We start from the raw sequence: 23492 nt of genomic DNA, 5'->3' as shown, positions 1-23492 counted from the left end.
GCCCAAGCAGCCCCTTCTCTTACGACTTAACAAGTCCTAGAGAAAACACCTTTGTGCATTGTGAATACCAGACCTATAGAGGCAGTGACAGGTTTTTCTAAGGATACCTTTGTAAAGAATCTCAGCTTTAATTCCCAGAGATCTTATGTTAATGTCATTGCTTGGAAGGTTTAAGATTGGGAATGGAGTTACAGGGTCACTGGTACCTTAACACAGCAGCATTTTTATTGCTTTGGAAGGTTTCCCTATAGCAGACATTCTATTGCACAGCTGTTTGATTTTGGCATTTTAGAAAGTTTTCAGAAGATATTTATTCCAGAGTAAAAAGACATTCTATAGTTGAAAGCAAAGGAGCTCAGGCTTCAGGGGGACAGTTGGTTTATCTATGTAGCATTGCATTTGGTTATTCTTATGGCAAATTTCCAGAGATCATTTTGAAATGTAGATAGTAGGAAAACTTCACCCCTTTAGGAGCCTGAGTAAGAAAACAGCAGAGAGCTAAAAGTTGAAGCAACCCTTTTGGCTTAAGCAAGGGAGGGGGTGCGGGGAGGTGGCATTCCAAATGCTGGCTGAAACATGTTTGCCAATTGTGTAAGCTTAGTAAACCCAGGAGACAGGCACCCACTGTGGAGAACTGCAAGCCTGGTCAAAGGCTTCTTGCAACTTCTTAAGAGTTTCATCAACACTATTATTCACCAAAGAGAGGTCAAAGTAATGAGCATACTGACTACGGATGGCCTCAGAGTCCTTCTGCAGCTGCTGCAGGGCTTCAGTCTGCAAAGAAGAAAGCCATAGATGAAGCAGCAGTCTCAAATCACAGCAGCAAAGGGAAGATTTAAACAAGTTTACATTAACTGGTTCCCCATCTATTTTTTTGCATGGTGGTGATCCATCCTGTGGCCTGGTATCTGCTAGGTAACCAATTAAGAATATGTTTGCCAAAGGGGTTGAGAACCACTTAACTATTCTAACGAATGCCAAACTAACCCTAATTACCTAGCACAGCCTTCACTAGCATCATTCACTTAGTTTTAGCCCTTTGTTTATAGAAAAGCCATTTTAGCAACTACTACAGCTGTAATCCAAGGATAAGGGAGAAAGTTTATTGACAAGTCTCGGGCCTCTGGCTCCAATGGTCAGTTAACTACATAAAGGCAAAAGCATAGAGAAATATGTCATAGTGGTGGTGGGGATATTTGTAACTGTCATTACAGTGAAGTACCATAATACAGAATTCTTAGATGAAGTCACTAACTCAGTGGAAACAGCTAAGGATATGGCCAGATATTAATAAGTGTGTGTGGCAGTCTTATTTACTGCCTTTGAACTCCAGACTGGCCTTGAGCTCCTGATCCTCTTCCTTTCACCTCCCAATTGTAGTGATTGACTCTCAATAGTAAAAAACAATCTTTTATAGTAAAACAAAGTGAAAATGCCATTCTTCTAAAATGTTAACCAATTCTTTTAAAAATGTTATGAATGATGTTAAAGAGGAAACAGCCACTTTTACAAGCAGGCTCCTTTTCCACTGTAGCCACACTGCACCCTGTGGTGGATCTAGTACCACCTCCATCCTTCACAGCTCTCTCTGTTTGCTTCACAACAGTATATATCATATAAGAAATAGGATTTATTTAACTGTCCATCTCAGCCATTAGAACTGTTCATTCAGGACTATGACTAAACATGTATTATTTAATAACTAATCTCTTGAATAACTCTGGAATGAATAAAATATGCATGCCCTTTGTCTTCTTGGCCTTGGAAAAAACAGTTGACAATGACCTAAAAGGTGTGGACCTCCACCCATGTGACCCCTTTCCCACCTGAGTGCCCTGGTCAGTAGGTGCGATGAACACAATGAAAGGTGAAAGCTCAGCTGTCCGAATAGTCTTCAGGGTCTAGGAAAAGGGAAGAAAAGGAGAAACAAACAACCCAGTTGTCTGTCAGAATGTATTCCTTCTAATAAATGTTAAATCCCAATACCAATTTGTTTCATGCTGACCCCACTAAAACTTTAGGAAGCAAGCCTGAGCTCCCAGAAGATTTCCAGGATCTCTACTTTTTATCACCCACTTCCCTCATTACATGGCTGAAACCATTGTTCCTGCCCTTTTATGCCTACCCACCTGGGGCTCAATGTCAAGGATGGCAATCTTGTCCTGCTTATGAATCTGGTGCACTGTTTCAAATTTGGTGCCAAACATGTTGCCCTGATAGCTGCCAAACTCCAAGAACTCATTGGCAGAGATGTTCTTTGTCATCTCCTCTGTTGAGATGAAGTGATACTCCTTCCCATCTTCCTCACTCTTCTTTGGTGGCCGTGTTGTATCTGTGTATAAGAACTCAAATCCTTGATGAGCTCTTGGTCTTTGCTATCTTTTAGTGTATTGACTCAAAGTGTCTATATGGAAACTACCCATCTTTGGGGCAGATAATATAATAGAGATGTTTTTCTCATGAACTGAATGATTGGTGCTGGAAGTTATACAGATACAATATCCCCACCTACCCATCTCTCCAGCACTGTTTTGTTTTTATGACATGGAAAGAACACAATGGTTTTGTTTCAACATTTTGTTAAAAAGTTAAAATGTTGGGGCTGGCAATTTTTCAGCATTTGCCACAGAAGGCTCATAAACTGAGAACCTGGAACCATGTGGTGGAAGGAAACTGAGTCCTATAAATTGTATTCTGACTTCTATACACATGCTATAAAATGAGTGCACACACACATGCTGTGGCATGAGTACATACACTGCATAATAATACTGTATAATAATACTGAGTAATAAATAATTCTTTTAAAAAGTTAAAATGTTAAGAGTAACATTCTAGTGCAGAGATAAGTTATATATTCCCAGCCTCTTTTTATCCTATGATGAACCATCTTTACCTTCCACGCCAGACACTTGTCTCTAAAATGACTTCTTCCCCTCAACTTGCACATTGAAAACCCTGGCAAGGGGTGTGTGTGTGCCAGTGCCATGATGTGCATATGAAAGTCAGAGGTCAACCAGTGGGAGTCAGTTCTACCATGTGGTTCTGAGGGTTAAATTCATATTGTTAGGGTTAGCAGCCATCTCCTCAGCCCTATAAGTATGTATTACATTTCCAAATACTTAGTGTTTTGTGTGTGATTTTTCCTTCCTCCCCCCTCTCCCCCTTTCCCTTTCCTTCCCCCTCCTCCTCCCTCTCTTTCCCTCCCCCTCCCTTCCTTCCTTCTAACCCTTCCTTCCTTCTAACCCTTCCTTCCTCCCTCCCTCCCTCCCTCCCTCCCTTCCTTCCTTTCTTTCTTCCTTCCTTCCTTCCTTCCTTCGCTCTTCAATGTGGATTCCAAAGACTGAAATCAGGACCCCATACTTTCCAAGAACTTTACTGACAGAGTTATCTCCCCAAACCCCCAAATTTTCAGTTTTCATGATTAAACATATGAAATAAAATAACAAGAACAAAACCATGTGACATTTCAGAAAAACACTGATTCTAAATTTTGTAACAGGACATTTCTGCCTGACCCTTAGGCATAATGTTCCCCTTCAAGGCTCCTGAGAAATACTTACATGGGGCAGGGTATACAAACTTCTCTGGATTCTGACTGAGCAGAGCATTCTTAATATGGCTACGACCCACCCCACTGGCTCCTGTGTGAGAATAAAGAAAGGCTTCCATCACTTTCATTCAGAAACACTGGTGGGGATAAGACAAGGAATGGGAGGTGGATTTCTATATCCCAGTGCTCAAACAGTTTGGTGTTGTAACAAGGCTGCAACTGAGTCATTACAATTGTCAAGATTTGGGGTCACCAAATAGCTTCAATTCCTTAGTATCCATTTGAGTGGGAAGTCATTCTAAGGCCTAAGAGTTAAGATATGGAACATAATTGCTATTTCTACAGAGGAATTAGCTACTGGGGAGTTTTCTTTTTATTTCCTAAGCCATCCAAACAGATAGACAAAGAGCAAACTTAATATAAAAGAATTATGTGCTAAAAACAGTAGAAAAACGTGTAATATGAAGTGGATCCAGATAGATTACTTGTAGGATCCAGAAGTTCTTTATAACTGCTATGTGAAGTATCTAAGAGACCACACTACATATCTTCCTCACTGCCTTTCCTGAAGAAGGGTGGACATATAACACGGGATTGGAAATAAAGACAGAATTGTGCTCTTGAATTAGCAAATTGGTGAGGAGCAGTGAAAAGATACCGATCAACACCAGGGTCTTCCTCTTGAATGCAGGGAGCCGAACAACTTCCTCATAGGAAACAACATCCAACTGATCAAAAACTAGAGACAAAGAAAATCAAATCATTAATTTTCAGAGGTGGGGTGATAAAGCACTGGCTGGGGTTAAGGTGTTGACACACTTGATCCAGCAAGAAGGGAAGGTTGGGTGTGGTGGTACATGCCTATAATCCTAGGTCTGAGGCCCTGTCTACAAAAAGTAAGTAAAATGCAGGGAGAGAGACCATGGACATGAAATCAGAGGGGGGTTGCTGGGAGGGATGTTTAGATATTTCTATGTGATGAAGAATGATATATAAGAAACTAAAGCAGAAAGTATTTCCCATGAAAATTCTGAGGAAAGGACTGACATGACCCCATTTTAATTCTGAATGAACTATCTAGAACGTTTAATAAGAAAAAAACTGCAGGGGCTAGAGTTTAAGCAGTGAGACTGGACACACCAAACTCCAGCTCAATTCCATGACTATGCTGTGAAAAACAATTTCAAGCAGAATCCAAACTTACTGAGGAATAATGTTTTGCTCATTAAATATGCTAGCAAAATAGCTGTAGCAGCTAGAGGAGGTGCTGATAACAAACTGAAGAACAGGATGTGAGAGCAGGCTCATTCTGTATTACATATGCATGTGATCCTTTTAGGTCTATGATTTGATTTTCTCAGCATCCCCCATCTGAACTTTTTACATGGCTCTGTAGGCTAGTCCATAGGATTCTGATTTTATATGCTTTTTTATATATATATATATAACTCTATGTTCTTTTCTGTATCCCTTTGACCTGACCTTTTCAGTCTTTCAGTCTCAGCACTGTAACAGTTCTCTATCCCCAACACAGATTCCATCTCTCTAAAACATTTAACTTGGGTGTCTCACAGCCACTTAGAGGTCAATCAATATCATCACCCTCTAACATCCCTTATTTTAGAGAACAGAACCAATATTGACCCAACCATTCAAGATGGAAAAGGGGCTCTTAGACAAACAGTCCTCTACTCCTTCACAGATGCCTTTGCCATGGTAGCTTTAGGTTCTTTGATTTGTTCATGCATATGTCACTGTCTCTGAATGCTCCGAACAAGATGGAAACATTAAATAAATTATAGATTGGTATTCATTTATTACCAACAACCCACTTGAAATTCAGCCCTCCATATTCATGAGCCCTGTATCCTCAGATTCAATCAACCACAAATTGAAATATTTTGCATCTATATTAAACATATACAGACTTTCTCTTTCATTATGCCCTAAACAATATACTGCAATTATTTATACAGCATTTTCATTGTATTAGAAAAAAAATCAAGATTTTCTTTTTCAGTCATGGTCTCACTATGCAGTTCTGCCTTGCTTAAAATTTTCAAAGGAGGATATAAATAAGTCCTATATAAATTCTACACCCTTTTTTGAGGGTGTTGAGCATCTGTCGATTTTGATAACCACTGGGTGGGTACTGGAACCATTCCTCTGTAGATATTGAAGTTGGTGATCAGCAGAATAAAGATAAGTATGGAAAAAAGTCTGGAAGACTTGATCAGTTCATTACTTGAGAGGTGAGGTGATGAGTAGGTGTGGACAGACCACGACCACTAGCTTTCGTGAACATGCATTGGCATTATCTCTCTGACAGCAGTAAGTTTATGAATAAAATGAGTAAAGGAAAGTCAACAGAAATGGCACATTTTCTATACATCTCACTATGTACTGCATCCTCACCTCTTTCCTTCTGGTTAAAGAGGTAGAGAAACACTAATGCTACTTGAACTCTTAAGGGGGACACAGAAAACTTACTGGAACTGTGCTTAGCCAGGTACTTGTCTTTATACTTCTTCTTCTTCCCAAAGGGACTGCAACTTGGAGCTTCACTTGGAGCAGATTGAGCCACACTTGCCACTCTCCTGTGAAGAACAGACGACTAAAACTCAGTAGGTCCTCAGTGTAAAGGCCTGTGAAATACTAGGCTACCTCCTTTCTTTTCTGTAGTTAAGTTTTGAGACTGACCAACTTCCTTTGACTCTAAAATTCTTCAGGCAGAGATGCCCTCACACACTTCCCTTCCTTTCTTCATAATTTTACATGGTCACCCAGGCACAAGGCAGTGCAAATGTTTTCAGGAGGAAAAAGTGATTTCCTCCCCTTAGTGCAGCCTGACCATTCTTCCACTTTTGAGGTAAAACCTGGAAAATTGGGCTAACACTCAGTTCATCATAAGAAATATATTATCTACAACAACTTAATCTATAAATAAAGCACACAAAATCATATATATGACTGAAACAATAGTTTCAATAACAACACCACCTGTTACTGTGTAATCTATACTGATGTTTCTATGAATCATCTTTTGTTTTTAGCCAGGGTCTTAATATGTAGCCCAGGTGGCTTTGAACTTGCCTTAGTCTTCTGAGCACTCTGAATTACAGGCCTGAGCTACAATATCTAACTCTCATTTAAAAAAAATGTATGTTGTAGTCTACTAAATTGATTTCATGCCTCATTAGTAAGCCTCAGTTTCACTTTGTGCTCTCCTGAGTCTTCTCCTGAGTCTTTCTTAGCTATCTGCATTTCCTGATCTTACTATGTTCTTCACCAGGTGTTAGCTCTAAAAATGGCCCAGAAGTTACAGACAGCATGCTCCAGGTTTTGACCAACATCTTCCAGGTTCTTCTGTTGTTCTAATGATAAACATTTATTTATACAAAAAACATCCCGTGGTTAGGTGCTTTTTACAATAATTGGAAATGAGATCAAACAGAACTCTAACTTAAAACTAAAGGTCTGTATATGTTTGCAGGGCTCACCATTTGACACTCGATAGACAGCTAAGTGGGTTGTACTTACATATTTAGGAATTTGTATATTAAGAATATACACACACACATACATATATATACATACATATACATGTATGTGTGTGTATGTATATATATTCAACTGCTAATGAAAAATCAGGCCATGAATTCTGAAGAGAGCAAAGAAATATATATGAAAAGTTTAGAAGGAAGAAAGGGGAGAAATGATGTAATTATAATCTCAAAAAAATAATAGAAAGAAATAGGTCTGGTACAGGAACTTACACTCTTTGAGGTTGTGATGTCATTTTCTACAAGGAGGTCAACAATGAATATGGATTTTTTTTTACCACTCTATGGTCATGTGTGGCAGCCTTTCACTAAGTCAGCAATCTGACTGGAGGACAAGAATCTGTATAAAGGACACATACTTAAAATGTGACTGTTTTCAGAAGTTTTCTTAGAAACAGTACTGAGTGATTGAAGGGATATAGGAAACAAGAAATAGGGCTCTGTAACTGGTAAGAGTGTTTAAGGAAACAGGCCAATAAAAGGCTCCTTTCCCAGAAACAAATGTCCTTTCAATGAACCGTATCAACTCCTATGGACCCTTCCTCATCTATTATGTAAAGAAAACTAGAACATATGTTTAGGAGATATGGAAAATATACGCAAGACAGCAGATTTCTGAAGCTAAGCAATTAGCTACTGCAGGGGCTTTCCACCAATACAAACATGCTCACCATTCCTGTAGCTCAGGAGAAGGGATTAATCCTGCAGACTCTTTGGAGGAGCCCTCCACCCGCCCCTGCCACCAATTGCTGTCATCTTTGTTGATTATCTGGATAATGTCTCCAGTAACAAACTTCAGTCCTGCCTCCTTGCAAGGAATAAGGTTGTCCTTTTGGGGATCATAGTCAAACTGTGCTCTCATGAACATCTGTAAAAAAAGGCAAATAAGACCTCAGGAAAAACACTAACACTAGAGCATGTACGTAAAAAGTCCCACTATAAGGAAATGAGCAAGAATGAGGCAAAAATGGTAGGCAGGCACCCACACATGTGCAGCTGAATTGTTCAAGTGTTCTTAAGTACATACTGTTGTGTTTGCAAAAGAATCAAAACTGATCTTTTTAACAAGAAGACATGTCTCATGAAATGCCTTTCTGGGTCACCATGTTGTCAGCTATTGAATCTGAATTGTCCATCTCAGAGGAGAGAGCTGTTACCATCCATCTGAAGATACTCTCAAAAATATGGTAAAGTTGATATATCTTTCTCTAGTGGACAGTCTAGCAATATGAATGTGTCCATCATCTTCAAATGTTGACATTCTTTGCCCTACCTTCTATCAAACTATGTATTTATCTTATATAAATCATGCTTATGTGGATAAGTATGTTTATCTCAGCATTATTTATAAGAGCAAAGTATTGAAAACAATTTTATTTCCTAAGACATTTTAATTTATCTATGATAAATGGTTAAGTAGCTGCTAAGTATATTACCATGTAACATGAAATCCCAATTTGTAGAAGAATATCTAATGCCCTTGGCAATCATGCTAACATTATGTGAAATAAGAACATTAATAAACAGCCGGGCAATGGTGGCCCACGCCTTTAATCCCAGCACTCGGGAGGCAGAGGTAGGCAGATTTCTGAGTTCGAGGCCAGCCTGGTCTACAAAGTGAGTGCCAGGACAGCCAGGGCTACACAGAGAAACCCTGTCTCGAAAAAACCAAAAAACCAAAAACAAAAACAAAAAAAGAACATTAATAAACAAAATAATTAATAAGCAAAATACCTAGAACTGTCAAAATTAAAAAGAAATGTTTATCATAGGGAAAAATGACTAGAAGAAATTATACCAGAATTTAATACTGATCTGGAAGTATAAGCTGAAATAAACATTCTCCTCTCAAGTTGATTTAAGTTAGAAGGTTTTATCACTGCAACAGAGAGAAAACTCAAACACTGGTTACCTGTAGTAATAACCTTAAGGAGCACAAATATAGCTCAAACAAATAAGGGAAGAAATAACAAGGAGCAGAAAGAATTTTAGCCCACTCACTCCTTTAATTCCAGCAGGCGGTCTCTATGAGTTCAAGGCCAACTTGGTCTACATAGTGAATTACAGAACTACATAGTAAAACCCCATCTCCATAAAAACAAACACAAAACAAAACCAATTTACTAGTGAAGATCCTAAACTTACGTAAAATGTTATAGTGGGATATTGTGATAATTAAGCATGGCTGTACACCCATGTAACCAGCAGACAGGGGCACACAGGTGAATTTCAGAAATTTGCTGACCATTCAGCCTAGCTGAAATGGTGAGCTTCAGGTTCAGTGAGAGACTCTATGACAAGGGAACAAGACAGCCAAGTGGCAGAGCAGGATACCCAGTGTCCTTCCTCCTCTGTCCTTGAGAGTACACAACACCCTATACACATGTGCATATGTATACACACACTCAAAACATCTTATCATGAACAATTTCACACCAAAACATTTGATAAGACCCGATGGTTTATTTGTTCTTCTTTGGTCAAATTTCAAAACTGTTGAAGAAATAGGTTATTCTCATACAAATACAAATAACAAAAATCTAGAGCCTCCCAACTTATAACCATAATACCCAAATCTAATGAGATTCTTTTGGTCTCTCTGAGGATCAGGGATATAAAAAAATCCAAAATGAAATAGTAAATCAAACACAGCAATTCGGCCGGGCAGTGGTGGCGCACGCCTTTAATCCCAGCACTTGGGAGGCAGAGGCAGGCGGATTTTCTGAGTTCGAGGCCAGCCTGGTCTACAAAGTGAGTTCCAGGACAGCCAGGGCTACACAGAGAAACCCTGTCTCGAAAAACAAAAACAAACAAACAAACAAACCAAACACGGCAATTCATCATAAGGATAAGAAGCCACAATCAAGCAGAATCTAGTTCAGCAACACAAAAGTTGTGACATTAACATAAACATAAAAAGTAGAGAAAAGCCGGGCAGTGGTGGTGCATGCCTTTGATCCCAGCACTTGGGAGGCAGAGGCAGGTGGATTTCTGAGTTCAAAGCCAGCCTGGTCTACAGAGTGAGTTCCAGGACAGCCCAGGCTATACAGAGAAACCCTGTCTCAAAAAACCAAAAAAGGGGGGGAAAAAGTAGAGAAAAGAAATCACATGGTTTTGTCACTAGGTACAAAGAAAAAATTTAACATCCAAACATTATTAAAATTTTAATGAACTTGTAACAGAAGGGAGCTCTTTGAGACTAATAAATACCTTCAAAAACCTTACAGCTTGGGGCTAGAGGAATGGTTCAGGTGACAACTACTGCTCTTTCAGAGGACCTGTATGTGACTCCCAGCACCTATATCAGGTGGCTCATAATGAACTCCAGGGGAATCTTGATACCTCTGACCTCTGTGAGCACCTGAACTCATACGCACATATACACACAGAGACACATAATTAAAATAATACAAACAAATAAAAAAACCCCGCAGCCAACATACTTTACAATGAAATACTAAAACTTTGTCTTCAATATTGAGAAATAGAGAAGGATCCTGCTGTTATTACTTCTTTGGGGATATTGTGAAAATGTCTTTTTTTCCACAAAATGATACAGAGATTTAACGCAAGGGTAAATAAATAGACCAACTACACAGAATATGCCTGCATATATGACATGATAAAAGTGATGGTGCATATAGTATGAACAGGATGTTTATCCTTCTTTTTTTTTTTTTTTTTTTTTTTTTGGCTTTTTCGAGAACAGGGTTTCTCTGTATAGCCCTGGCTGTCCTGGAACTCACTTTGTAGATCAAGCTGGCCTCGAACTCATAAATCCGCCTGCCTCTGCCTCCCAAGTGCTGGGATTAAAGGCATGAGCCACCATGCCCGTCTTCTTATATTTTTTAAAGATTTATTTATTTATTTATTTATTTATTTATTAGTATATGTAAATACACTGTAGCTGTCTTCAGACACTCCAGAAGGGGGTGTCAGATCTCATTACAGATGGTTATAAGCCATCATGTGGTTGCTGGGAATTGAACTCATGACCTTCGGAAGAGCAGTCAGTGATCTTAACCACTGAGCCATCTCATCAGCCCCAGGATGTTTATTCTTGACCTCTTGCTTTACAATATCCTACATAAAAATGAATTCAATTCTACATGCATTCAGAAGAAAATATAAAAGAATGTCCTTTCCACCCTGTAGTAAGTAAAAATAAATAGCCCTCCTCTGGTGTGTCTGAAGACAGTCACAGCATACTCACATACATGAAATAAATAAATAAATCTTTTTAAAAAAAGAAAAGAAAATAGGCTGGGCAGTGGTGGCTCATGCCTTTAATCCCAGCACTTGGGAGGCAGAGGCTGGGGGATTTCTGAGTTCAAGGCCAGCCTGGTCTACACAGTGAGTTCCAGGACAGCCAGGGATACACAGAGAAACCCTGCCTTGAAAAACCAAAAAACATACATCCAAGAAGTTCATGGCACTTCCTACAAGCAAAAAACCAAGCAAAACAAAAACAAAAAACTGGCCATAATCACAGCACATTTATACGATGAGTCAGAGAAACTGAATCACCTATTGCAATAAGTAACATGGATTACTCATTTAAATATAGTACTGAATGCAATGAAAAAGGAATAAAGGGCAGAGGAGACTGCTCAGTTGAGTTGGTAAAATTCCTACTATATAGTTCAATTTATATAAACTTCAAAATGGGGCAAAACTCTTTTCTCTTTTCAGGGTGGTGGTGAGCCTGGAAGAAATGAGATAAGAAGTAACAGATGCTGGACATATTCTGCCTTTTGAATTGGGTGCTGTTCAGTTCATGAATTTAACCAGTTTTATACGTGTGATCTATTCATTTTGTTATATGTATGAACACAAACAGCAAAAACTCAATTTAAAAGGTGAAGACTATACTCTTTCACACTATAGGTAATAATAGAAATTTCAGGTTTGATATTAGTATTTATTTTCATTTCTTTTTTTACTCACATGTGTTCAGTTGCCTGTGGAGGCCAGAAGAAGGCAACAGATCCCCTAGATCTAGTGTTATAGACCACTGTGAAGTACCTGATGTGGGTACTGTCAATCAAATTCATGTCCTCTGAAAGAGCAGCAAATTCTCTTAATCTGAAGCATCTCTCCAGCCCAAGGTTTGGTATTTTAACCTTTTTTGCACATTCATTTGCCAAGGTCCTGTCCCATCTATTCCTCTGCTACTGATAACTTATTCCTAACACTTCCAACATTGTCTTCTTCCTCAAAGAAAAAGGAATAAAGGGCTGAAGAGACTGTTCAATTGAGTTAGTAAAATACTTGCCTTATATGTACTTTGCAATTGAGTTGACTCTCAGAATTCACATTAAAAAGCTGAGTCAAGTGGCTCAGAGCTGGGAAGGAGACAGAAGGATCCCTGAGGCTCATTACCTCACCAACCGAACCTAATGGGTAAGATCCAGGCTAGGGTGGGTGAGGTGGAACTTTATCTCCAAAAAAAAAAAAAAAAAGATGGGGACTGAGTAAGAGGTAGCTCAGTTGATAAAGTATCTACCACACAACCATGAGAACCTGAGTTCAGACCCCAGTTATATTAAAAACCTGGGCACAATGTGTTGCCTGTAATTCCAGTACTGGAAAAGAGGGTCGGGGAGAAGAAATAGGTGAATCCCTGAAGCTCATTGGCCAACTGTTCTAGCCCAATCAATGAATTTCAGGTTCCTTGAGAGACACCTCTCAAAAAAAATAAATAAATAAAGGTAAAGTGAGGTTAATATGAACCTGTGGCCTCCACACTCTTATACATACATGTGCAAATGTGCACACACATTTACACAAGAACACCCCAACAAACACATAAAGATGGATGACACCCAAGGTTGTCCTCTGCCCTCTACACAAAATGCACTAGAACATACATGAACACACAAGCACACACAGACACAAGGAAAATAGAGAGAAAATAAAGGAGATTACAGAGTGGACAATAGGATAATAGGATCCCAAGCCAAGCAACTAAACACCTGTGAGAGATTCAGAATTTAAAGTTATAGAATAATGTAATTTTTAATAAAATCTCAAAGAACACAAAACAGCACAAAAGAGAAAATGGCACTATATACCTGTAGTGCAGGAAGACGACTCTGCTGATTAGGAATGACTTTTAATGAGATCATTCCTTTGGTTTCCTTCTATTAAAAAAGAAAAGAAAAATGAAACTGTAACAAAAACTTATGGGTGGGGGGCGAGGAATAGGGTTTTATAAAGTCAGGGTTATCACTACAGAACCATCTTTATAGTTTAAGATTTGATCAGATATTACCTCTTGAACCATAAGATTGTCATGTACTTCCCACACCAGCATAACTGAAGACACAAAAATAATAACGCAATAGAACATTGGAAATATTTATAGTCACATGTTTCTTTTGGTTTTTGGTTTTTCTATATAGCTGAGGCTGGCCTTAACCTATGATCCTTCTGCCTCAGGCTTCCAAGTCCCATCACAACTGGAAGTAGATACAAGTTTAACTTGTTATTGGCCTCCTAAGAGCTTTTATTATAGACATGAGCTATATTGCATTCAGCTTAACGATTTATTTTGTAATTTAGTTACCATAATTACAGCTGATCATCCTCTCTTTTTTCTTACAATTTAAATAATAAAAATATGTATAATATCACATTCAAATGTTTTCAAATTATATATATATCATATGACTAACATATGCATTACTTCACAACTTATTTTTGTTGTGACCATACTCAAGATACATTCACTCAGCATTTTTCAAGCATATAATGCGGGGCGTGGTGGCACACGCCTTTAATCCCAGCACTTGGGAGGCAGAGGCAGGTGGATTTCTGAGTTCGAGGACAGCCTGGTCTACAGAGTGAGTTCCAGGATAGCCAGGGCTACACAGAGAAACCCTGTCTCGAAAAACCAAAAATAAATAAATAAATTAATTAATTAAATGGTTTGTTGCTCTTAAGCCTTTACTTTCCTTACTCTCTCCCTCTTACTGTCTCTGTCTTACTCTCTTAAGCTTTTACCTCTCTCTCTTTAAGCTTTCTTACTTTCTAGCCTTTCTTCTCTCTCTCCTTTTCCCCTTCTCACCTCTCGGCCATGGCCTGTCTCTTTCTGTTACTTTCTCTCTTTCCTTTCTACAATAAAGCTATAAAACCAGAAAAAAACGAATATAATCCATAGTTATTATTCATAGTTCCATGATCCCTACCCATTCCCAGCCCCTGATCAGCACCATTCCACTCTCTACTTCTACAGGTTTGCCTTTCTTGATTCTACGTATATAAGAGTTTATGTGATGACTATCTTTCTGGGTCTGGCTTATTTATATAATGTCCTCCTGGTGCACCTATGTTGTATCAAATAATGGGATTTCCTTTTTGTATAAGACAGGACAGCATTTCATAGTGTGTATATACCACATATTTTTAGTTCATTGGACCGCTGACTCCATAGCTTGGCTATGATGGATTGTGCAGTAGTAATTGAGCAGATTTTTAAAAGGTTGGTCAGTAGTTTTTTGTTTCTTTTGCCCAGTTTCCTATTTGGTTTTGTTTTAAAAATGAAATTTAGATTTCCCCAGAATTAGTAGCTCTTTTCTGATGTACTATCTTTTTAGCTTATGCTCATTTGCAAGTAGTTCAATGTCAGAGGCCCACTTTAAGGACCAAATTTCTGACATCACTCCCGGTACTATGATATTACTGGGAAGCCCAGTAATAATTAGGTAGCACATTCAAAAAGGAGTTTGAAAAGTTTCATGAAGGACATATTCACACAGGTATACATATCCTCAGGAAGAATTCTTTCCCTTGTTGGATCTTTCGAGGATGTCCACACCTGTGTGAAATTGGTACCTACAGGAGCAGATTTGTCAGGTAAGAGTAAGCACATAAATACCTTTACTAACTGCTTGCTGAATCTACTGAAGCCCAAGTGATCTAGAAACTAAAATCAACCTACTGACATGTAAGACAAAGTTAAGAAAGATGGCAAAGTATCAGGAGGGACAAACAGGAAGGCAGCATAAACACCAAGCAGAATCCACATAGTGGATTCTGAGACTACAGACTGAGAGAAACTAATCCACCTGCTCAAAGCCATACAGCAAGAATAAAGTAAAGCAGGGATTCAGAAATACCAATATATACCACAATCTCCAGATACCCAGGGAAATAGTCTTGTTTTTTTATGAGATTGATGCTCCCAAGTTACTGGCCCTGCTTTGCAGTTTTAGTAAATGAAAGCAGAGAAATAACATTTCTTAGACAGAATATCAGAGGATCAGAAGTGATAAACACCCTCTCAATAAGATAACCATGCTTTTGCAGAGAAATGAGATACAGTGGCACCAGTGCCCATATACCTTTCATGAACATAGAAGATAGTATTTGTCTGGTGCAGAGAATACCCACCATTGCCTTCTGCAACTGATCTACTGAGTGATTAGTCACATTTGTGCCATTGATTTCTAGGATCTCATCCCCAACATGAAGGGAGCCTGTCATTAAACAAACAAACAAAAAACTCAATGCATAAAATAATAAAAAGTCAAACAAGAGCTGTTAGTATAGCTCAAGAATACCACATAACCAAAAATAGAATTTAAAGCATTTTATAAAATAGATAAAATTCAAATATTAGAAGTATTCAACCAGGAGAGATAAAAACAAATTTGGTTCTGAATCTATCTAGCACAGTTCAATACTGCCTCATCCTTTTTTATTTCAGTCATCCAAGAGCTGTCTGTGTAAAAGCATCTCATCCTTGAATTCCTGGAATTAGAATAGCTGCCAACCCCAGGAGACTTGGACACACATATACACATTAAAAAGAATAACAAACTCAGGGAAAAAGATCTCAGTACTCCCCATTATTCAATGAGATCAATGTTTCTTTGTTAAACACATGCTCTTAGATGGTTAGTCAATGTTAAAATTCTATGTTAAGGATGGTTACAAAATTCATGTCATGTTACCTTGGATGAATAAAAACATAGTTAAACATAAAAGGGTAGGACATAATGAGGAGTAGCCATAGCCCCAACATTGGGAATAGTTTCTAGTTTCTAATACCATTTAGATTATTACCAGCTGCTGAAAATGTTAAATTTTAATTTATTATTCTGTTCTCTCATTGCTCCCTAAATTATATTTTAGTAAATGAATTATCTGAAAATTGTTAGCACTCTGACATTAGAGAAATACAATAATTAATTATACCTACTTAAATTTGGTTTTCTCATTCAAGCTGTTAGCTTCAGGAGGGTAGAGATATGGCTTTCTTTACTGTTACATATCAGTCTTATGTAATGAGTACATGTAATAATGATTCACTTATTAACTAAAAAGGCAAGTTTATATGAGAAGGTGCAGAGGAGCCGGGCAGTGGTGGTGTATGACTTTAATCCTGGCACTTAGGAGGCAGAGAGAGGCATATCTCTTTGAGTTTGAGGCCAGCCTAGTCTCAACAAAGAAATCCTATCTCAGGGGATCAGGGTGGGGGTGGGGGAGTTCAGAATTCATACTAAAATCTTACCATGCAATTTTCTAGAGTCAGGTGGTTTTGGTTGGTTGGTTTAGTTTTTGAGACAGGGTTTCTCTGTGTAGCCCTGGCTGTCCTGTAACTAGCTTTGTAGGCTAAGCTGGCCTCGAACTCAGAGATCTGCCTGCCTCTGGTTCCTGAGGGTTAGGATTAGGGCATGCACCTCCATGCCTGGTTTAAAGAGTTAATTTTTAAGCCAAGGAATCTCTTGTCACTCTCATGAAAATGCTATCAGTTTGTAGGACTATAAGCTCCTTGTCCCAAACCACTGAACAGAGAGTAAATAATTATCCCAGGGTAAAATTAGACTTAGGACCCCTCCTCCCTGCCAGAGTACCTTGTCTATGAATCATGCCACCATGGAGAATTCTGGCCACAGTACATGACTGCTTTTCATTCAGCTTCAAAGTGATTCCCTGGAATAAAGGCAATGAAAAAGTAAACTTTGTTTTAAGCCCTTTCTGAGGACATCTTTAAAGGAAATTTTGCAGGAAAAACCATTTCTATCTATATCATGGGCAGTTCTCAAGTAGAAAAAGCAGGAAGCTTGCTCTGAAAGGAGCTTGAAATGGGGACAAAGAAACACAGCAGTGAAGTTGTTAGTTTGTACAATTCCATGAGTGGCCTTTGGCATATACTCTTATGGCCTAATGACTTTATCAGTAGAGTCTAAGTGATAAAGGACAATAGGACAAGAGATTACCATGGGCTCTTCTGTGATCTTCTCAAATTGTATGAGACGAACTCTCCGAGCCTCCTGACCTTTGGCATGGGCAGAGCTACCTGGAGCAGTGGACCCATTGGTGTACATGTCCTCAGTGGCAACATTTGACTGGTTCAATGAAGTCTGTCAAGTTAAAACAGATTAATGGATAAAATAAGCAGTAAAACTCCATAGTTAATCAACAATCTGTAATTAGAATCCAAAAAGCTTCTAGAATATAAAAAATAGAATATAAAAAAACCAGTTATTTTATAAGGTTGGCATCTACTCTCATTAGAATCCATGTGAAGCTGTTTGTAAACATTCCTTATTCAATTTAATACACACATTTTACAAGGACATTGCAGATAAAGGAATGATTTTCATTTAAAAATATTCTGAAGGATTAAGAGATATCTCATTAACATCATTGGCTATTCTTTGAGAGAACTTGGGTTCAATTTTTAGCACTCACATGGCAGCTCACAACTGTCTGTAACTTAAAAGTTTGGAGGTTGGAGAGATGGCACAGCCACTGACTGCTCTTCTGAAGGTCCTGAGTTCAAATCCCAACAACCACATGGTGACTCACAACCATCTGTAATGAGATCTAACGCCCTCTTCTGGTGTGTCTGAAGACAGCTACAGTGTACTTACATACATAATAATAAATAAATCTTGAGTCCAGAGAGAGCAGAGGTCCTGAGTTCAATTCTCAGCAAGTACATGATGGCTCACAACCATCTGTACAGATACAGTGTACTCATATACATAAAATAAATAATAAAATAAAATAAAAACTTAAAGTTTGGTTTATTTGAGGATAATATGAAGACATCTTGCCTTTATTATTCACAAATGTTTGTGCATAAAATAATAAATCAAAACCTACACAGCAAGCCAGAGGAGGAAAAACTAGTGTGAGCTTGGTATTTGGGTATAAACTGAAAATGGAGAGCAGCTATATACTATCCACACACAGGGACACTGGAAAGATATAGAAGGTCTTCTCAATAGGAAGAGCTGTGAAAAATATATCTTGCCAATTCATTTTTCTGGAGGAAAGAAGAGTCTTGAGTAGGAATGCCCCTCCACCATGGGCACAGAAGGGTGGGAAGATGAAAGACAAGGAGATCTGGCCTAGAAACTTAAGGAGAGAAGTACGTCTTATAACATAGGTGTGCTTTCCACAAAAATCTCCTTTACTGCTTCCTTTCTAACTGAAAAAACAATGAGGACTGGCATAGTGTCACTTACTGTGTAACTTCCAGATGAGGAAGTGTTGAGAAATTGTCTTGTTTAGCAGCTAAAATGTCCCAAAACTCATATGACCATCACATGATATTTATGTTGTAACAAAAATGTTGAAAAGGGGTTGTAATTTGAAAATTAACTTAGAATACCTAGCAACACAGAACTTCACACAATTCCCAGGTACTCTACCACAAACAATTCAATGACACTACAGTCACTGCATGGGAAGACACCATGTAGCCATGAAAAGGAAGCTCTGAAGTAATTTTGAAACCATCTGTTCATGTGGAAAATAAAACAATTTGAAGACAATTATGCTAGTTTCACCATAAATAGTGAAAAAAATGAATATATTCGCATTTACTTTGAACACACAAATAATGACTGGAAGGAATAGTGGTTGTTTCTAGGAAGGGGGAAATTGGTTGGCTACAAGACAGAGTGAAAAGGAAATTGCCTTCACAGGCTAATTTTACTCACCATATCTTCCAAATTGTGCACTATGTGTTTAAATACCTTAAGAAAGTAATTTAGCAAAAAAAAAAAAAAAAAATTAAACAGAACTTTAAAACTTGGCACACTTTTGGGGGGAAGGGGGTGAGACAGGGTTTCTCTGTGTAGTCCTGGCTATCCTGAAACTCACTCTGTAGACCAGGCTGTCCTTGAACTCAGAAACCTACCTGCCTCTGCCTCCCAAGTGCTGTGCTGGGATTAAAGTGCTGTGCCCAGTGGGACACACTTCTTAAGAGAAAAACCCACTGTCTAGGATAGATTCCTGGCTCTTTTACTAATGGCTGATAACTTTGGATTCTTGACCTTCTTGCATTTGTGTTTTTTCAATTGTAAAAATGAGGATGGTAACTTAAGGACTTTACTGGGTTGTGAGCTTAACATAACTTAGAAGCAATGGGTAAATGTGAGCTATGGTTACAATGTTGCTGTACAGCTCTCTGTTGGGAGTGCTGACATACCAACAATACCAAAAGAAGCCACTCAAGAAAATGTTCAGCATTCAAATCCTCATATATCCCTTCATTTTTATGTCACAACAATTACTTTCTATTCAGAAAAATGAAAAATGGAGCTGCTTGAGTTTCAGATGGAAGAAGCCTGTGTATGTGTCCAGAGTGTACTATGCAGATAAAGCAAATCAGCCAAAGACCTTTAACCATGTGGCCTTTGGATTGAGAGATGCATTTAGTGCTTGGCAAATAAAGCTCTAGTTAATATATGATTTTAAGACAATACCTGCCAGAAAAATTCTGATTCTTGAGCCCTCCTGTCTCTCCAGTTCTTATCATTTATAGTTAAATAGTTCTAATCTCTATACTTCCTTGGGGAATTGTTGGTTTTCTCATGGCTTTTCTAACTTTTTTGTTGTAGTTTTTCCCACTTACATAGTGAAACAGATGTGCATGTGAAGAGTGGGTACTTGTGATTCAGTCAGGGGCTACACAAGGCTGGCAGGTGATAGTAAGGAACTCCCAGCTCTTCTGTATTTAGAGTCATTCATTTCCTTGGACTAGGCATTCTAAGTTCACCATGTGGAAGCAGTTGGCAATGAGCCTAACAGTAGGCTGAACAAATGTTTGTTCATTCCTGTGCTCAGTAGTTCACTGTCATTTTGTTCTGAAGCCAACTGGTTTAAATGAGAAAGTCAACTATAGTTGCCCCTGCTCTATTCACCCCCACTACCCCTGCCCCCACCCCTACCAATCTTTTCAATCTATTTTTTTTATTTCAACTTCCTTTGAGAAACTGTCTCTGCCCTTTGAACTGTGCTGCAGATGTTTCCTCTGAAGGAGGTGTACGGGGTGAAGCACTGTGGAGTGCCCAGCATTGCTGAAGCCTGCACTTTGTAGAATCTAGGATTTAAAGGGCAAACAGGACTACAGGCAAAACAGAACAGCCTGTGCAGAGACACCAAGGTTCAATGCCATGTACAATAGCAGAACACAAGTCTTGGTTGAGTCAGTAGGGAGCATGGTCAGTGAGTCTGCTCCTGATTATCATTCTACCAGAGAAAAAACTCCTTCTTAGGTTTGGCTGTGTCATTTGAAGAGGATATTTCCATTCAAGGTCTGTGTTTTCAGAGAATTTAAACTAAAAAAATAAAGTACTACTTTCAAATTATTTAGTCTTTGCCTCAGTTTTCTCAGTACCTAGTATAGTCTGTTAGTCTTCTTCATTTTCTGTCCTTCACTTCTAGGATATCTATGATTTTATTTTTCAAAACCAGAAAGACCTAGATACCTTAAAGATAGGAATTTGGTTTTATTGTGGCCACAGTGGTCTAAGTAGATTAGAATTTTTATCACATTAAGTTTTGTTCTTTGCACTTTATTTGTTCACCTTAAATAAGACACTGAACTAGAACATCAGGAATAGATGTTTCCTTCAGCAGTCATGACACTTCGGAGGGAGGTCTGATAATTTCTTGCTGTAAAAAATAAATCCATCTAGTTGTGACACTAAAAATGTCCTGAAGTCTGGCATGTTAGCCCATATAGTGCCTATAAACTCAGGAGGCTGAGGCAGGAGAATTGCAAGGAATTCAGGGCCAGTTGGGGCAACTGAGTAAGCTACAAGGTAACCTGAGCTAGTGTGAGACAGCGTCTCAAAGCAAGAAACAAACAGATAAACAAAAAAAGCAAAATGTCCTCCTACTTGCCAGCAGGAGAGATAAAATTTGCTGACATTTAATTGGTGCACAGTTTCTTCCCCTAAGCAGTGAGTTGCTCCGTCAGTGTTACTAAAAGAGGACTTTGGGTGTGGAGCATAGAAAGGCAAGATTAAAGAACCATACTTCCAAAACTGGCTTGGGGAGGGGAAATGACACCAGAGATAGGGAAAAGGAAACAGAGCTCCAGAATTGAGGAACCAGAATACAACTGTCATAATATGGATTTTTTTTCTCGTATCAATTCTTCACTTTTTCTTTTTTTCCCTTTATCAAAAAAAAGTGATCAAAACACATAATAGCTACCATTCCTGTAAAGGTTTTTGGATTTATTTCCTCAGTTTCATCTAGTATCATCTTTAAACACTTTGTGTAAGTAATGTATGTTGTTTAATAGCTGTACCTTCCTATCACAAAGCCATCTTCGCTGTATCACAAGCAGCATCATAAATCTCCCAGGAGAAGGGACTAGGGAGCAGAGGGAGCAGGGTCCGTAGGTGAATGGGGAGGGGAAGACATGTTACATAGAATATAATCACAACCACCTCTGGAGGCCTGACACATTAGATTAATAACTATTTACTGTCTAACACTGGAATATGAATGCTACCTTAGTTTACAGCGTAGCACAAGGAGACCTGCTGAAATGAAATGCAGAGGGAAATGTGTGAGCTTTTTAGAGCACGAAGTTGGTTTTCACAACCATGTCTGTGAAACAACACAAACGCTCAATAACAACCAGGCAGATCTACTATTGGATGTGTTCCTTAAAGTCTTATTTTCCTTCTTCAAGTCTGTTAGTAGACTTCCATCCATGAGCAAGTTTTCTTTGACCTTAAGTATACATTTAGTCCTGGCCTGCCTCTCGGGATTTTCACCTAGGAGGGCTGCTCCAGGCAACTATCCACCACACCCAGATCTCAGCAGGAATCGGGCCCAGTGCTAAGGCCTCCACCCTGGGGGCAAGACACCCAAGATCTGGCCATCCGGGGACAGAGCGCTTGGGAACAAGGCCACGGATAGGAAAAATCCAGCAGCAGATGGAAAGGCCTGGATCCTAGACCCAACCCGAACCCAGAGGACCCCAGGGGTCCCGCTAACCTCAGGTCGGTTACGCTTCTGTAGTAAGTGCTCCAGGTAGAGGTCCGAAAGTGCGGTGCGCATGCTGTTCCCTCCCTCGCCTTCGCTCGACTTGAGCGTCATCTCTCAGGAGCAGAGACAACCAGACGCAGTAGCCGCAGAGCTTTGAGCCCAGGAATCACAAATCGGGGAACTGCGGCCTGTTCAGAGACGAGCTAGACTAAGGCGGCGGAGGAGGCAGGGATCGAGAGCTGCGCTGAGAGCCAGGAGGGCCAAGCAGAGCAGTACCCACGCTCCGCCTACTCTCCACCCTGGCCCGCCCCTAAGCCCACCCACGCCTTGGCCTTTCTTGTGCTTAGCGATTGGAGAAGGCGCAGTTCAGCATTGCTTGAAAGCTCCGCTCTAACCACGCCTCTGCGGGCCCTGTTGAGATGCGCAGCCAGCATCCCTGAAAAGATAAAATTCCGAGACAGGAGCTTCCATTCTCTCTCTCACTCGCACGACCTGTGAACTACCGAAGCGGACCCCAAAATGTCCAACTACTGCAACTGCAGCTCTTTTACCAACCACGAGTTGCAACTAGCTGAGTGAACTTTACATCCAGATTGCTCCTGCCAACAGGAATCAACCAGCTACCCTGAAGAATGTAGGGGCTCTTAAATCAGTGGTCCCAAGGCCAATGCACCTTTCCAGGTTCAGACTTGTAAAAGTGTGCTGCTGGTACCATCATTTACATTGGTGAATGCTATTCAGCAAGGAAAGATGGGACTGCCCTCAAGAGCAAACCGGTTTTATTTACCTTAGGCCAGATCTTCTGTTGTTAATGCCACACAATTTCTAGGAATCAACAGAAGCAAATGGAACAAATAATCTTCAAGAATTGGAGTAAACGCCCTAAACTTCCAAATGGTCTGGAGACTAATGAAAGACTTTCTGAACAAAATGAATGTTTACTGTGTTTAAAGGCTCCTTGGGAATCCTGTCCTAAAATTCAGAGCTTATATGATTGATAACTTACACTCTCCCCCGTCCCTAGAAGAATTACTTTTAGGTGGAGAAAGAGGAGAAGAAAAGAGAAGAGAAGAGAAGAGAAGAGAAGAGAAGAGAAGAGAAGAGAAGAGAAGAGAAGAGAAGAG

The 23492-nt window shown here is 39.3% G+C and overlaps 1 protein-coding gene across 1 annotated transcript; it reads right to left on the bottom strand.

The window, feature by feature from the left end:
• Positions 1 to 203: 203 nt before the first annotated feature.
• On the bottom strand, positions 204 to 22654 carry Mpp1 (MAGUK p55 scaffold protein 1). Its single transcript, XM_021152892.3, has 12 exons — positions 22378 to 22654; positions 17343 to 17486; positions 16977 to 17055; positions 15511 to 15596; positions 13191 to 13259; positions 7788 to 7984; positions 6044 to 6150; positions 4212 to 4292; positions 3564 to 3644; positions 2130 to 2332; positions 1827 to 1901; positions 204 to 774 (listed from the first exon to the last, which is right to left on the bottom strand). The coding sequence occupies exons 1-12, from the start codon at positions 22477 to 22479 to the stop codon at positions 598 to 600; spliced, it is 1401 nt and encodes a 466-aa protein (XP_021008551.1). The 5' UTR covers positions 22480 to 22654; the 3' UTR covers positions 204 to 597.
• Between the last annotated feature and the right edge of the window lie 838 nt (positions 22655 to 23492).

Source organism: Mus caroli, unplaced genomic scaffold (genome assembly GCF_978045245.1).
Source record: "Mus caroli unplaced genomic scaffold, Mus_caroli_1 scaffold_5, whole genome shotgun sequence".
In the NCBI taxonomy this organism is placed as follows: domain Eukaryota; kingdom Metazoa; phylum Chordata; class Mammalia; order Rodentia; family Muridae; genus Mus; species Mus caroli.
Note: the sequence above shows the minus strand (reverse complement) of the source record. Positions and strands in the feature narration are given on the sequence as shown.